Source organism: Helianthus annuus, chromosome 3 (genome assembly GCF_002127325.2).
Source record: "Helianthus annuus cultivar XRQ/B chromosome 3, HanXRQr2.0-SUNRISE, whole genome shotgun sequence".
NCBI lineage: Eukaryota > Viridiplantae > Streptophyta > Magnoliopsida > Asterales > Asteraceae > Helianthus > Helianthus annuus.
The window spans coordinates 14,928,358-14,946,068 of record NC_035435.2 but is presented as its reverse complement, the minus strand read 5'-3'; the positions used below and the strand labels follow the sequence as shown (position 1 = coordinate 14,946,068).

General features: G+C 36.9%; 2 protein-coding genes and 1 pseudogene across 2 annotated transcripts; 1 reads left to right on the top strand and 2 right to left on the bottom strand.

The window, feature by feature from the left end:
* Positions 1-733: 733 nt before the first annotated feature.
* Positions 734-2,749, top strand: LOC110931233. The gene has a single exon (XM_022174636.1). It carries the CDS (start codon positions 734-736, stop codon positions 2,747-2,749), a length of 2,016 nt encoding a protein of 671 aa, XP_022030328.1.
* Positions 2,750-6,420: 3,671 nt separating this feature from the next.
* LOC110931234 (LRR receptor-like serine/threonine-protein kinase IOS1) lies at positions 6,421-10,989 on the bottom strand. Its single transcript, XM_022174637.1, has 5 exons — positions 10,774-10,989; positions 10,487-10,613; positions 7,378-7,440; positions 7,094-7,283; positions 6,421-6,808 (listed from the first exon to the last, which is right to left on the bottom strand). The coding sequence occupies exons 1-5, from the start codon at positions 10,987-10,989 to the stop codon at positions 6,421-6,423; spliced, it is 984 nt and encodes a 327-aa protein (XP_022030329.1).
* A 2,172-nt stretch (positions 10,990-13,161) lies between these two features.
* LOC110931235 lies at positions 13,162-17,337 on the bottom strand (annotated as a pseudogene).
* Between the last annotated feature and the right edge of the window lie 374 nt (positions 17,338-17,711).

Sequence of the window (17,711 nt, the reverse complement as noted above, 5' to 3'; positions counted from 1 at the left end):
CATAGATCTGAAGAAGAAGTTGTTCCTCGCGCAATATGAATCAGATCTGGAGACAAATTTGCTGTAATGAAGGCAGGCACATACGCATCAGATCTCTCCCATGCTGCTCTGGCTACGGCTTCTATTGGAGGAGTGATTTCACGATTCAAGAACTGAAGGAGGCCAAGAGTCTTCAAAATAGTGAGTGTTTGATGTTGCCAATTCAGAAAATTGTTGTTATCGAGCTTTATTAGCATGAGATTAGTGATATTTGGAAGAGTAGTATTCGAATTTTGTTAGATTAGAAAACACTGTTGATATGTAGCAGTGGATAGTTATATCAGTGGTTAGTGTAAGGTCAGTAGTTATATCAGGGGTTAGTTGATATGTAGCAGTGGATAGTTATATCAGTGGTTTGTTGCTGTAATAAGTTCAGGGACTAAAATGTCAATTCTGTAATAGTTCAGGGTCCTTAGTGTTAGTCAGCCGTTGTAAATGCTGTTATAAACGGTTGAAAGTCTGTTAATGGAAGTTAGCTTGGTTTTTGGGTCTTTTCTCTCTCTCTTGTGTTTCTCTCTCTAAAATTGAGCTCCAACATTGGTATCAGAGCATCGATCTTGGTGTTCTTGTATCAATTCAACACGAATTCGTTTCAATTCTACGAGATTGATCAATTGTTCGATCAATTTCATTCGTTCATTTCAATTCAATCGAATTAGATCATTGTTCGGTCGAATCGTTCGATTCAAATAAAATGGCAACAAAAACACGGAATCAAGAACTCGAAGAACTTGTTAAAGAACACGAAAAGATGATTCAACAGTTCACCACAACAATTGATGATCTTAGGGTATCGAATTCAGCAATCCAATCAACATTGACAACTTTAACAGAAAAGTTGTTAAACAAAGACGGAGGAGATGATGACATGGTCATTACAAATGCGAAATCTAATCGACCACATATGAATACCCGATTCTGTAACCTGGAATTTCCCAAATTTGATGGGTCGGATGTGGATGGGTGGATATATAGGGCTGAACACTTCTTTATGGTGGATGAAACTCCAGAAGATGCAAAGATGAGGATTGCAGTAATTCATTTGGAGGGAAAGGCTTTACAATGGCATCAAGGCCATCTGAAGGCCAGAGGAATCAAGATTAAAGACATACCTTGGGATGAGTATAAGAAAGATGTGGTGCATAGGTTTGCAGATTCGTTTGTGGAAAATGCTTTAGAAGATCTTGTTTCACTCAGACAAACAGGAGATTTACAAGATTACTGTGATGCTTTTGATGCCTTACTAAATAAGGTATCTAATATCAATGAATCACAAGCCGTTTGTCTGTTCATTCATGGTTTAGCCCATTCAATTTCTGGTCCTGTACGAATGTTTAAACCAGAAACCTTGAAGAAGGCTTATTCCTTGGCTAGAATTAAAAACTCTACAAATATTAAAGCTAAAGGGTATCCTCATTCAACAACCAAAGTTGTGTCTCCCTTGAATGGTCCTGTAAGTGCTTCTAAAATTCCCTTATTACCCTCTCCAAACATAAACTCAGTTGGGTCAACAAGTACTAGTAAAGGGGTAAATAAAACTGTGAGAAGCAAGGAGATAGATGCAAAAAGGGCTAGGGGTGAATGTTTTTGGTGCCCAGAGAAGTTTACTCCTACTCATGTGTGCAAGAATAAACAGTTTTTTACAATTGAGGTTCATGGGGAAGAAGAGGAGATAGAAGAAGAATCTGAGTCTATTGTTCTGCCTAAACAAGTGACTACAGATCCTTTAATTTCTTTGCATGCTATATTAGGTATTCCCTCTTTTTCAACAATGAGAGTGATTGGCACCATAGGTACTAGACAGCTGCAAATCTTGATAGATTCTGGCTCAACACATAATTTCATTAACCAAGATTTGGCAGCCAGATTGAGATGTCCCACAAAAACAGTCAACTCTATGCAAATAACAGTAGCAGATGGTAATAAACTGAATTGTATGCAGTTATGTGAAAATTTTCAATGGGTCATGCAAGGTAGTTGGTTCAAGGCTGGCATGTTTTTAATTCCCTTGAGTAACTATGATATGGTTCTTGGGGTACAGTGGTTGAGGGAATTGAATGATATTAGTTGGAATTTTAAAGAGCTAACCATGAAGTTTAAAGTGGGTCATTTAGCTTTTGAGTTGAAGGGTTTGGATAATAATAATACAGTTACTCTTTGTTCAGCTGAAAAGTGCAATGATATGATCAACAAGAAGTCTGCTGTAGCTTCTTGTCAATTGTTTAATATCCAGGATCAAAATAATGATAGGAATCAATTAGAACCTGCAATACAAGATATTGTACAAGATGATGCAATACAAACTTTGTTGAAACAGTTTGAAGATATTTTTCAAGAACCCACTCAGTTGCCTCCTTCAAGGCAATGTGATCATAAAATTGTCCTCACCAATGAAGAAGCTGCCATCAATCAGAGACCATATAGATATCCTGCTGGTCAAAAAGATGTTATAGAAAAGATGACTCAAGAAATGTTAGACTCAGGAGTGATCAGGGAAAGTCAAAGCTCCTTTGCATCTCCTGTGGTATTGGTTAAAAAGAAGGATGGTTCTTGGAGAATGTGCATTGACTACAGGAAATTAAACAATGCAACAGTTAAGAACAGGTATCCTATTCCTCTCATTGAAGAGCTTTTGGATGAACTGCATGGGGCTACTATTTTTTTCAAAACTGGATTTAAGGGCAGGTTATCATCAAATTCGAATGTATGATAAAGATGTGCACAAGACAGCTTTTAGGACCCATCAAGGGTTATTCGAATTCTTAGTAATGCCATTTGGCCTTACTAATGCCCCAGCCACTTTCCAGGCTTTAATGAATTCAGCTTTTAAGGATCTCATTAGGAAATGTGTTCTTGTGTTCTTTGATGATATTCTGGTATTCAGTTCCGATCTACATCAGCATGTGAAGGATCTGTCACAAGTGTTTCTGTTGTTTAGACAACATGCTTTGCTAGCTAAAAAGTCTAAGTGTTCTTTTGCTGGTTCAAGAATAGATTACTTGGGGCATATCATATCAAAGGAAGGGGTTTCAACTGATCCAACAAAAATAATGGCCATCAAAGATTGGCCTTTTCCAGAGACAGTCAAACAGTTGAGGGGTTTCCTGGGGTTAGCAGGGTATTACAGGCGCTTTATTCAAGGTTTTGGTTCAATTGCTAAGCCTTTAACTGATTTGTTGAGAAAAGATGCTTTCAAATGGACTGAGGAAACTACTCAAGCTTTTAATGAGCTCAAAAATGCTTTGATTCACTCTCCTGTGTTAGCTTTACCAAACTTTAATGAACCTTTTATTCTAGAAACTGATGCATCATCTAAAGGTATTGGGGCAGTGCTAATGCAAAAAGGACACCCACTGGCTTACATGAGTAAAGCCTTATCAGCCAGACAGCAGAGTCTATCTGTTTATGAAAAGGAACTCCTAGCAATTCTGATGGCAGTCAAGAATTGGCATCATTATTTGATCATCAATAAGTTCATTATCAGAACTGATCAAAAAAGTTTGAAGCATTTGTTAGAACAAAAGGTTGTTACCCCTTTACAACATACTTGGCTGTCCAAACTTATGGGGTACAACTATGAGATTGAATACAAAAAGGGGTGTGAGAACAAAGTAGCTGATGCATTATCAAGGAAGCAGGGTATGTGCTTGTTACAGATGGGATTAAGTGCTGTGGAACCCTTATTATGGAAAAAAAATTGAAGCTTCATGGAAATCTGACTTAAACTTGCAGGATATAATGAAGAAGTTAACTGAGGGTAAAATAGTCAAAAATTTTGTTTGGGATGGCCATAAATTGTTGAAGAAAAATAGGATTGTCATTGGTTGTGATCAGCAGTTAAGGCAGGAGATTATTACTCTTTACCACAGCTCAACTCTTGGAGGGCATTCTGGGTTCATTCCTACTTATAGGAAAATCAAACAATACTTTACTTGGTCCAGATGTGCTAAAGATGTGAGAAATTTCATTAAACAGTGCAATGTGTGTTTAAAAGCCAAGTATGAACCAATAGCATCACCTGGGTTGTTGCAGCCCTTACCTCTTCCTCAAACTGTTTTTAGTGATTTGACAATGGATTTCATTTCAGGGTTACCTAAAGTGAATGGGAAGGAATCCATTTGGGTAATTGTGGACAGGTTCACCAAGTATGCTCATTTTTTACCCCTGGTGCATCCCTACTCAGCTTCTCAATTAGCTCAACTCTTTTTGGATAATATTTTCAAACTGCATGGCTGTCCACAGACCAAAATCTCTGATAGGGATACATTATTCATGAGCAATTTTTGGCAAGAATTTCTTAAACTCCAAGGCATTGTGTCTGCTACGTCAACTTCTTACCATCCGCAAACTGATGGCCAAACAGAAGTCTTAAACAGGTGCTTGGAGACCTATTTGAGGTGTATGGTGATGGAAGTTCCTAAAGAATGGCCAAAGTTTTTATCTTTAGCTGAATGGTGGTATAATACTTCCTTCCACTCTGCCATTGGTATGTCCCCTTTTCAAGCCTTATATGGAATGATACCACCTTTACATATTCCATTTATACCCTATGATACAAATGTGGCTTCTGTGGAACAACTGTTTTTGGAAAGAGAAAATGTGCTGCAAGTGCTGAAGTTCAATTTGTCAAGGGTAAGAAACAGAATGAAACAGCAGGCAGATCTGCATAGGTCAGACAGGAACTTTGATGTGGGACAATGGGTGTTTGTGAAATTACATCCTTATGTGCAATCTACTTTAAGAGCCAACAGATACACTAAATTGAGCCCTAAGTTTTATGGACCATTTCTGATTATTCAGAAGGTGGGCAAGGCTGCTTATAAGTTGGATTTATCACCAGATGCTCAAATCCATCATACCTTTCATGTGTCCTTGTTGAAGGCTGCTACTGGACCACTTATTGCTCCTAAACCACTGCCTATAGCACCACGTTTTAGCCTACAACCTCAAGCTATATTGGACAGAATAATGGTTAAGAGGAATTCTAAGGTGGCTATCAAAGTCTTGGTTCATTGGGCTGGGTTGCCGGCTTCTGATGCTTCATGGGAGTTTTTGGATGATTTTCGTTTGAGATTTCCAGATTTTGATACTTGAGGACAAGTATGTTGTTGAGGGGGAAGTATTGTTAGATTAGAAAACACTGTTGATATGTGGCAGTGGATAGTTATATCAGTGGTTAGTTTAAGGTCAGTAGTTATATCAGGGGTTAGTTGATATGTAGCAGTGGATAGTTATATCAGTGGTTTGTTGCTGTAATAAGTTCAGGGACTAAAATGTCAATTCTGTAATAGTTCAGGGTCCTTAGTGTTAGTCAGTCGTTGTAAATGCTGTTATAAACGGTTGAAAGTCTGTTAATGGAAGTTAGGTTGGTTTTTGGGTCTTTTCTCTCTCTCTTGTGTTTCTCTCTCTAAAATTGAGCTCCAACAAATTTGAAGTAGCATCACTAGTTGAAGTTGTCATGATTTGATTTTTATAGAAACAGAGATGAAAAAGGATGTATCAGAAAGAAGAAGATGAGATGTATAGATGAAGATGATTATGAGATGATGAATCAGAGATGAACAGCGGAAGAAGATCAGAAAGATGAGGAAGATGATCAGAAATTTTGGCCGGAAAATAACAGAATGGCTGGAAAGTGACGGAACTGTAACTGATTTCAGAAGAGGCTCGCTCTGATACCATAAAGAGAATATCAAGCTCAAGAATATCAATCTCATATCATAAGTGGTAAGTAATATCAATACAAGCACCTCTATATATAGGAGAACAACTATACAACTAATCATGCTAACTAGCTAAACTAACTCACATGCTCTAACTATCTAACCGCCTCTGTATACTCTATTACATTGCGCATGGGAGTTTGTGATCAAAGCGTATTGGAAGTGATTTTAAAACCAAACTCCATTATATGGTGGAAGTGATGTTGCGATGGTCGTGTAACTTGGCTTGTAGGAGTGTAGATATAAAAAGAAATTAATTGGGAGAATCTAGAGAGGCCTGGGGGGTGGTAACAACCGAAAAGTGAGGGAAATGGCTCGGGATAGATAGAGAATGAGGTATTGAGTATTTTGTTATGATTCTACACATGTTTGTATATTTCTTGGTTTTTATCACAATAAGATGCAATACAAATGGTATAAATAGACTAGGAAACCCTAAGGCACATTATTTTTGTAGGCTAATCTATGGGCCAGGTTGAAGTACACAATTTTATACATTATTATAATGCATGATGTCTATTACAATTAACAGTTTATGCTGGACTTATAGTTTGATCACTTACAAGTTACAAGGAGGAATATGTTAATACAAACATACACACACAACCTGTTTTAAAGAAGAGCCAAATACTTGACACTTGACAGTTTCAAGAGTTCACTATCTTGCCTTTGGACTTATCATAGATTCCACATTAAAGGATAAGTATCCACTTTGATTATTTGGTTTACCATCACAAGCTTTCTCTACTTGCAAACAGTTCTTGAGCTCCATAGCCACATTGTTCATGGTGGGCCTTCTGATGGATGTGTGAGAAACACAGGCAATAGCCAATTCTACTACCTTCCAGGCTGTATTAATGTTAAACCTCCCCTCTAACCTAGGGTCAACTAAATTATTAACATTTCCTTGTGCAACCATTGACTTAACCCTTTCAATCATGTTTATGTCTTCGGATGTCGCTCGTCGGCTTGTAATCAACTCCAAGAGTACTACTCCAAAACTATACACGTCGCTTTTCTCAGTCAACCAGTTAGTCAAGTAATACCTGCAAAAGAACATGCATTTTAAACTTGGGAAAATTGCGACCAAGTAGAAACAATTTATGAGCCTAGGGAAATAGCCATTAACTAGCCTTGACATAGTTAGTTAACAATTTGTTCAAACAGGTAGCAAGCAAGTTATTAATTTTGGTAAGTGTTCAACCACTGTCATCGTTTATGATGTTAATTAAAGGTTACTGAAATATAATTTCATGTTAGTTTATATATTGCATAGCAATTAAAATTGGTTTATTCTTCCAAATTGAAAAACCATGAAGTGAAAAACTCACTCAGGGTCAAGGTATCCATGAGTACCGACAACTACCATTGATACATGGGTGGCATCTTCAGTTGCGAAAGCCTTGGACATCCCAAAATCTGCTAGTTTTGCTTGGAAAACTTGATTCAATAGTATGTTTGAAGGCTTCACATCTCTATGGACTATCGGTGGCTTGCAACCATGATGCAGGTACACTAGCCCTATAATATCAAGCCATGCATACCAAACTTATTAAAGTTGGTGCTTAGAAAACCCAAAAGGTACAGGTTCATAGTAAGTAATCTAATTACCAACCTTCTGCTGCATCACATGCAATTTGTAACCTTGTTTCCCAGCTCAAGACATTTGGACTTCCATCTTATTTAGAAATAAAAAAGTAAAGATATTACTCAAGTCACCATTGTATTTTAGAAGAGCGCGAATCACATAGCACACTTATTGGTGTTTTAAACTAAATATAGGTATAGGGGTCGTTCTGTAATTAGTAGTTAGTTAGTTTTATGTTATAATTAGATTAGTTAGTAAGTGCGAGGACCGGAAGCGACAAGTTGAAAGTTTGTAACCTACAAACTTAATCAAGGGACGCCTCTCCTAGAGACGCACCTCTTCAGAAACGGCGGCAACATCTCAAAACAAGGAAGACGCGACTGTTCGCAAGGAGACACATCGATTCAAGAGGAGACGCAACTGTTCAATCGCACCTATTCGTATAGTATATATAGGGTTCATGTATGTCAATTGTAATTATCACTTTTCATTCAATACAAGCAAGTTTATTATTCTCGATTCTCAATTCTTTATATTCTAACCTGTGATTTGCAAGTTCGATTACCAACAGTGGTATTAGAGCACCACGTTAATCGATCCAGGAAGCAAGAAAGAAAAATCTCAGTGCAAGATGATTACGAGCAAGAAACGATAATCTGGGTTTGCCGATTGAATCAGAGAATCAGAGAACCGGGCGACGTGTTCGATTTCGTAAGTACGTTTTTTCTTTTGATTTAGTCGAACCACAATAAAGGAATAATAGGGTCATCGGTTCTGTGTAAAAAAAAAGGGTCAAAGTTGTTTTGGTTTGATTCCAATTAATTTGTTGCTACTGATTCATTAATGAATCATAAACAAGATCACGAGTTTATATTTTAATTGCAAGTTTGACTTTTTGCAAAGCCATATTGGAATCACAAACATAGAAAAGAGGGGTTGTTGTCTCAATTCTTTTAAGTAAAATTCAAACGGCTTCTTTGCAAAGCCATATTGGAATCACAAACATAGAAAAGAGGGGTTGTTGTCTCAATTCTTTTAAGTAAAATTCAAACGGCTTCTAAAAAAAAAAAGAAATCAAGTTTTTTGTACATTGAAAAGGGGATCATTAGCATGTTGTTTAAAATAAAGCAAGTCAATTTTGAATCATAAACGATACGTATAGCAAGAAATCGAACCCGTATCGGTTCTAGCAAGTCAAACCGATTCTTGGTTCAAATAGCAAGTTCCGGATCGTTTGGTTCAAAATAGCAAGTAGCACGTCGAATCTTCACGATTCAGTCTAGCAAGAAACGACCATTCTTGGTCAAAGCAAGAAAAAGCAAGTACAGCGGGTCGATTAAATTAAGTCCAATTAGCAAGTTGGTTGGATATTTTTATCACTCGCAATAGCAAGTTAGCAAGAATCTGATCAGCAAGTCGGTCAGAACCTGATTAGCAAGTGGGTCAGGATACATAAAAATCTGATTAGCAAGTCGGTCAGAAACGCAAGAACCTGGTTAGCAAGTTGGCCAGACGCAAGTACTAAGTAAGAAATTTGATCTACACGGTCAAGAAAAGGATCATCCGATCACAAGCAAGATAGGCAAGAAAAGCAAGGCGAGAAAGAAAGGAGGCATGACAGAAAAAGAAGGAAGTGCATCAACGTCACTCCACGAGCAAGGGAATGTATCTCTTCAATGCCCAAAATTGAAAGAGATGAATTATACCCAATGGGCAGTTATGATGGAAACAATCTTGAAGGCATATAGTCTTTGGGAAACAGTTGTTTCAACGGAAGGGATAAATGAAAAGAAGGCGCACACAACGAAAGCACTTATCTTCCAAACGTTACCGGAAGATGTTTTGATGCAAGTTGCGCAATACGAAAAAGCAAAGGAAGTATGGGATGCAATCAAAGTTCGTTATCTCGGAGCAGATATGGTTCAGAAAGCACGTCTACAAACTTTGAGGAGCGAACTAGAAGTTTTAAAGATGGATGAGAACGAAACAGTAAGTAGTTTCGCAAGCAAGTTGAGTGGTATAAAAGCCAAATTTAAAACTCTCGGTACCACTATCAAAGACAAGAAACTCGTAAGGAAGTTACTTATCTCCGTTCCGAAGAAGTTCCTACCCATCGTGGCAAATATCGAACAATATTCGGAAATAGACAAAATGCCATTTGAAGAAGCAGTGGGAAGAATAATAGCTTTTGAAGAACGTCTCAAAAGTCAAGACAAGCAAGAAGATAATAATCAAGGAGGACTCATGATGGCAAGTACACATAATCAGTTTGAAAGTTTGCATCATGGAAAGGGCCGTGGTGTTCAAAACTATGGCAGAAGTCAAGGACGTGGAAAAGATATGGGTCCAAGAAACCAAGACAAGAGCAAGTTCAGATGTTATGATTGTGGAAAACTTGGTCACTTTGCAAGAGATTGCACCAAGTGGAAAGAAAAGGAGAAAGACACGCAACAAGAAGCCAATCTCGCATTGGAAGAGGAACCAATGCTACTGCAAGTCAAGCAAGTAGAAGACCTTTGTTAAACTATATTTAGTTTACGGGGGAGTATTGGTGTTTTAAACTAAATATAGGTATAGGGGTCGTTCTGTAATTAGTAGTTAGTTAGTTTTATGTTATAATTAGATTAGTTAGTAAGTGCGAGGACCGGAAGCGACAAGTTGAAAGTTTGTAACCTACAAACTTAATCAAGGGACGCCTCTCCTGGAGACGCACCTCTTCAGAAACGGCGGCAACATCTCAAAACAAGGAAGACGCGACTGTTCGCAAGGAGACACATCGATTCAAGAGGAGACGCAACTGTTCAATCGCACCTATTCGTATAGTATATATAGAGTTCAAGTATGTCAATTGTAATTATCACTTTTCATTCAATACAAGCAAGTTTATTATTCTCGATTCTCAATTCTTTATATTCTAACCTGTGATTTGCAAGTTTGATTACCAACAACATTCGAATGTTACAAGAGGACATGTGTTGTTTGCCTATGCCCTTTTATTTACCCATCCCTTTTAGAAATGCCAGTGAAAAATAATTTTTTTATTACTTTATCGAAAATGTGTCAATAGAAACCAAATATAGTGACACTTATTTGTATGTCGCAAATGGTAGTTTCGTTGTAGTGGTTCTCAAATTACCAAATAGATGCATTTCTAAGCTCCCATTAGCCATGTACTCGTAGATAATCCCCTTTTGGTTGTTGTCATTGCAGTATCCAACTAGTGAGGTTATGTTTTTATGACGGACATCCATTAGAAGCTTGACCTGTAGACAAACTTTTCTTAGTCTTCCATTGTATTGTTTAAGCATCCTTGCTTATTAAGCCTAGCGTAATCGTAGTATTAGTAACTTAATATGATAATATAATAGACTTTTGTATTTAATTTTTAGAATGGAAGGCCTTTACAGCATTGACAGAAATTACCTCTGCCTGAAATTCCTTATAACCTTGACTTGATGATTCAGTAAGCATCTTTACAGCAACCGGGTCATTACCATTATAACCATGGTACACTGTTCCAAACCATCCTCTCCCAATAATTGTCTTGAAGTTGTTAGTAATACTCTTCAACTCAGAAAATGTGAACTGTTGATTTCTAGGTGTAAACAGCTCATCATTTATGGTCAAATCTGTATTCATTGATTCAAACACCGATCTCCAATCAGATTAAAAAAGTACCTAATTTTCTAAAATATCCTTCACTTTAGAATATTGCGTGTCTATATATGTGTGTGTGAGAGAGAGATGTTGCTATAAGTCAACCACTATATATGTAAGTTGAGATATGTTGAATCTTGTGTAAGTGAGAGATTGTTGGATCTATATGTCTAAGACACAACATATGTGAGTGTTTTCGTTGACATATGATCCTAAAGGGTCACATATTATTACAAGTCAATAAGAACATAACATTCATATTATAACACATATTCTTACTATGTTAAACTTTTCAACATACAATTTTCTTGAAATATAAACCTTCAAGATGAAGTATGAACTGACCTTTGTTTTCATAAGATCCTACTTGTTGATCGTTGTTCACTCTCTGTTGACTTCCTGAAAATCAATTTGGTCATATATACATCTATATATATATAGTGTGTGTGTGTTAAATTTTGTTGTGGGGTATCAATGCACCAATGATATAAAGGTGTTTCATTAATGTTAAAAGTTACACCATACTTCTTTAACGTGACGCACCATTTTTAACACAAAAAAAAAAAAAATTGTATCAATGACTTTTTACGTTAAGCTCTTACACACATACATATACACCCCCTCTAGTGAGGGTCCCGGTAAGAACTTAAATATTAGGGAGTCATAAGAACTAACCAAAGATAAATAACTGACTCAAATAAGCCTATCACTTCTCAAATTTCTAGATTTTATATCTCGTTTCGCATTTCTGTTTGTGTGTGTGTGTGTGTGGGGGGGGGGGGGGGGAGGTTGTTGCACATGATGTGATAACCGTAAGACAGTTAAAACCATTTAACATGATGTGTGTAATCCTTATTTTCAAAGGGGTCAAACATGTAGGTTGATTGCAAATGGGATGTAGACGGACTGATGTAAAAAAGCTGTAAATTATTTTAAACTTACAAATTACATATCTTTTTTTATGCTTAAAAATATAAATGGACCGATCCATTTAATTTTAGTAAACCCAACACAGCCAGTTTACTATATGAGTTAGATACGTTAACCAAACACAAAATGACATGTGTAATAAATGTAAAACGTTGTCGGGATTGTGTTGCGATTGTGGTCGTTTGAGGAATTGCCATGGTGCCACCCTATTAAAAATGTTAACAAATACTTTACTAGAGATATAAAAGTGAATTTTCTGATTTGATTTACTTATATGAATTGAAATCAGGTTTTGGTTAGTTCGTACGATTCTTACTATGCTTCTCAAGGCAAAAACATGTGCCTACGTTTGTAAATATGTGACTTCCCATGCTTCTCAAGGCAAAAACCTTTATGTATGCAGTGACAGATTTAAGATTTTATTCCAATGGGTTCCTTTTGCTAATTTTTTTTTAATTCTCACTAATTTTTTTCTAAATTCTATAACGTTCTTAGTATTTTATTCATTTTTTCCAAACGGGTTCCTAGGAACCCACAAATGTGGGCTGGATCTACCCTGTACGTATGTGTAATGTGTGTATAACTGGGATAAAATAGCAAGGGTTTTCATCATGAGATGCAACATTTATTCACCAAATTTATAGCTTTGATTTACGATTGTAGATGTGAATATCCTTTTTAGTTGGTACCATTGTTTTCCATATATGATACAATGTCAACAATCTTACGCACCTTTTGTTTTCCGTCGTTTAATGATCCATACGGTTGCTACTGCGGTTAATAGCACGACGACAACACCAATTGTTGCTAGCACTGGAATAACAACTTTCACTACAAAAAAAATGCCATATAGTGACACACAAAAAGTGCCACAACAAAACAAAAAAGTGCCACTAAAGACCTATGTAGGAATGCGCGGCACACAAAAAAAGTGCCCCTAGAAGCGCTGACGCTAAAGCCTTTTAATGGCACTTTTTGGATCTGCCACACAAAAGTTTTGGGCTTTTAGCGGCACTTTTTTTTTTGCCACAATTTAAATAAAGGACTTTAGTGGCACATTTTTATGCCTCTAAAAAGTAATTATATATATCCATATACTAGTTTTAGTGGCACAAATTTTGTGTCGTAAAACTATTTTCAGTTAATTTAATATATTATTTCAATGGCAACTAATTTTGCCACAAATCACATTTTCGATATAAAATACTAAATAAAAGTTCCATAAATGTAAATGTAGAAATCATAATATAACTTCAATAATAAGTTTGATCCGAAACATATTCCAAATGTTAGCAAAACATTGTGTAACAAGTAACATATTCCAAATTCTAAATGTTTGCACGAGAGGCCTAAACCTTCTTTTGGGTGAGGAATTCACTATCATAAAACTTAACTCAAAAGCTTCTCTTCATAGATTGATATCTACCCTGCCGTCATCAACCATACAAACGAACATTAGTATTGATTTAAACAAAATCCAAAAGTTCTTTATTTAATAAAATTCATTATTCTTGATTCAAAAGAAAAACATGTATAAATATTTGATCAAGTTCTTACAATGGGATAATTAGGGAGCCTAGGATCTGATATAACAAAATTCTTTTCGATGCCTCAAGTGTAGTTGCTAAGTCTATTCCCTGATGCATGTCCCTCACTCTTTGTGCACGATCCCAGCTATCAGTGCGAGCTACATCTTTTGTCATTAACTCCTCTGGCTCAATACTTGGTTGACGCTCGTGGGTCGACGTCCTTCCTTTGGCCCTGTGTAGATTAAAAATCATAACAGTAACATTAATCCATGAAAAAAATGTTTATAATAGTGACTTGGCACCCCTTAAGTTGGTCAAAATTTGATGAAATGACATTTAACGTTTTTAATAACTCTTTAAATCATCTTATATTGACAAAGTTAGGGGTAACAAGTCATTAGATAAGTTTAGAAACCATAATATTTTGCAACGTTGGGTTAAACACTCTTCTTTTTGACATTTTTAGAGACTTTAGTATATGAAAATCAGGTTGACGACTTTTTAGTGAAAAATAAGAAAGTATGTTGGGTTTGTAGGATATTACGTGTTATAAAATGGGATGTTTAGTATTTTGTAAATTCTGATCATTGTGTTACGTGTCAAAATAAGTTGAGGGGCCTCAATGTAATTGTTCTATAGTGTAGGGGGTTATTGATTCGTTAGTGACTATATAGTTGAGTGTGTTGTAACAGATGGGTATCGATGAATTGATAAGGGTTTTCCCTCTTCTTCTGTGTTTCTTCCTTTCTTTTATCGATCTATCCTGATTACCATTTTTGATCGTATCAATGGTATCAGAGCAATCTTTCCTCTTGACCGTGGGTTAAGATTAGGGTAACAGCGGTGTTCTACTGCAGCAATCGAATTAGGGTTCAACGATCAGATGTGGGTGACTTCGAATTAGGGCAACAATCGAGTGTTTTGAAGAATTTTTGCAAGCAACAACCAACAACAACAATCGGTTAACCAGACAATCGGCTTCGGAGTTCGCATTTGAGTTTGATTTTAGAGTCACGTTCATAACAGCAGAAACTACTATTGGAGTATAAATCAGTTGGGGGTTTCAAAGTCAGCAGCAAATCAACATGGAATTCGCAAAGGAGCAGATTATGGCTTGTACACAAGAAGGTACTGTCCAAGATTATTGTGATTCATTCCTGTTCTTGTTCAATCAGGTTAGAAATTGTGAAGAATTGACCGATTTCTATGCTATCTACCTGTTTATATGTGGTTTAAAACCAAGAATTAGGAGCATCTTTGTCAAATGGCATCAATATAGTTGTTTTAAAGTGGAAGATGTCATATCTTTGGCTTTGAAAATAGATATCAATAATCTGAATGATTCTTTCTCTCCATTCGACCCCGAATCTTCTTTTTACATGGAAGGATTAGAGTTCGATTTTAAGAAAAGTCTTTGGGAATTAATGGAAGGTAATGAATGTTTTGAGAATGGAAAAATTCAAGAAGTTGATATTGTTCAAGAAACGATTGGCGATGAAGTAATTGATGAGTCTATTATTTTTGTTCAAGAATTCGGTGATAATGAGTTTTTAGGAACTGATGTTTCTAAGGATTTTCATGGTAGTGAGTCTCTAGATCAAGATGTGAGTGTTGAATTTGAAAAGGTTTATGTGAACAACAAAACTACTGTCCCTGTGATACCTTATGATCAAGAAAACATAGGACTGAAGGCTAATTCCATTAAGGACAGAGTAAAAATGCTTCCTGGTTTAGACACATTTGAATGGAAACCAGGTATAAACCACTTCATGATTGACGGTCGGGTTCAGGCTAATATTGAGTTGGATAATGTTAAAGATGATGTAAATTCTGGAACGGAACTCGATTCAAGAACATCTTTAGTTTGTTATATCCATGTACATAATGATAAGGAAAAGAAGGTAGAAGGTAGCGTAAAGTGGGGTATGGTTGCAGGAATTCATGGGGATCGCTTATCACTATTACAGTCCATGTTTGAAACTTCTTTAAACTCGGTAATGACACACTTAAATATTGGTGTCTACAACAAAGATGAAACGTTTACTTGGGAACCAAGGTGGCAATGGATTCAAAGGGTTGTGGATGTGGATTTAAAAGACTTGTATATGTATTCAAAGGGAGGTTTAGGAACAAATGTAGCATTCAACTTTCAAATAATCAACGGTGCTGCTCATGCTAATGTTGCTATTGGTAGGTGTTATTTTGAGGCCAAAGATGAGTGTTCATTTGGAGGAGTTTGTGAAAATATGAGAGAACTTGTTCACAAAAGATATAACAGGGCCAAGAAAATTGTATTAACATCAACAAGAGATACCAAAGAAAGTACAGTATTGCAACAAGGATTTAAAGTTTCTGTCGTTGATGGTGATAAAAATCAAGCATTCTTTTTTGTTTTTGACACTTTTGATTAATGGGTTGGGTTGTTATTTTGGACTTTTGAGGTCAAAAGTCTTATAGGAGGGAACTATTGTTACGTGTCAAAATAAGTTGAGGGGCCTCAATGTAATTGTTCTATAGTGTAGGGGGTTATTGATTCGTTAGTGACTATATAGTTGAGTGTGTTGTAACAGATGGGTATCGATGAATTGATAAGGGTTTTCCCTCTTCTTCTGTGTTTCTTCCTTTCTTTTATCGATCTATCCTGATTACCATTTTTGATCGTATCACATTGTGACTTGGAAGTCAAGACAAGAGAAGTAACATCAACAGACAAGTAAGCACTCACCCGGTTAAGGAATTGCGAGTTGATTTCTTGGATTTTGTATTAGACGCAGTCAAAGAATCTGCATCGCCTTTAGGATCAAAGACGGGCGTTTCTCTTCCAGGTGTAACTAGACTCGGTTTTTCTACAAGTGGGGATACAACGATCTTCTCCTAAATTTCTGTTTTACTAAAGCGAGCGCGCGGACGCTCAACAGTCTGTACAACCTCCACTATGTCACCAAGTGTTGTCTTCTTCTAACGAGCTGGTCACGGTCAAACACAAAACATATTTTTTGTAAAAGGTAATATATAGCATTATTCCATGGTATTAGCATGCATAGAAAAAGCAACATGGGTCTACTTACCATCGTAGCGAATTAGTGACTTTGGCAATCCATTTGGTCTAAGCTGCTTTTCATTCACACCTTCTGTGTATTTGCTGACTTCTACTTGCATTCTGTGCAATTCAAGCATAATAAGTTAATAACCAGATATCTTAAGTTAACTGTGACATATGATCTCATGGTTAAACATGTGGACAAGAGCCGCATTCACCGCATGCTCATATCATGAAATCTTAATTTATGTATGAGACACCATTCTAGAAGTACTACTTCTCCTGAACACCAGGAAAACGGCAGACCCAATGGGTAATGAGTAACGGGTACTAGACACGGTTTTACGACGGCATATGATATAAGTACACATCTAGTAATAGAGTGAAAGAAAATACCCAAAGAACTTGATGGTCTTTCCATTATCATCTTTGATAGGACTGATGGTGAGTAGATTCCAAAAGGGGTCCCATCTTTCTTGTAGTTGTAGAGCCTGACACAATAACTGGTGTCTGTTATGACCGCATGGCGTATCTTATCCACCTCTTTCTGGTCCGTATCCTTCCCATGTAGAAACCGGCTGCACACCAACAACACACCTTCTTCAATTTCACAAATCACAATCTATGGTAATTTGCACAAAACATGCATCACTAATTACAAACTTACCAGTTTCTACCAATAACTTCTTTGGAAAAATAGCCGGTCATTGCCAAGAAGCCACTGCTTGCATACATGATGGGGCAGTCTGGCTTTGTGGCATCGGAAACAACAATCGTCTGTTCAAGGATGGCCAAAGCATATATTAGAACTGGCAAACGGGTCGGGCCGGGTCATGGGTCAAAACGAGTTCGGGTCGAAACGGGTTCAGGTCAAAACAAGTGAATTAAAAAAAGGGTTGTTTTGGTTCGGGTCGAAACGGGTTCGGGTCAAAACGGGTTCGGGTTGGAACGGGTTCGGGTCAGAACGAGTTCGGGTTAGAACGGGTTTCGGGTCGGGTCGGGTTGGTTAAAAAATGTTTCTTTTTTTGAAGTGATTATATATCAAGGGGCAATTTTGTCGGGTTAAAACAGGTCCGGGTTGGTAACCTTCGAATAATGTACCTACTTTGTCCAAAAAACACAACCTTAATGCATCACCATCTCTGTTAACCTTAAAGAAGCTCTGCATGCATTAGTGGTAAGTTTCTGTGAGATACAGTCCCGCA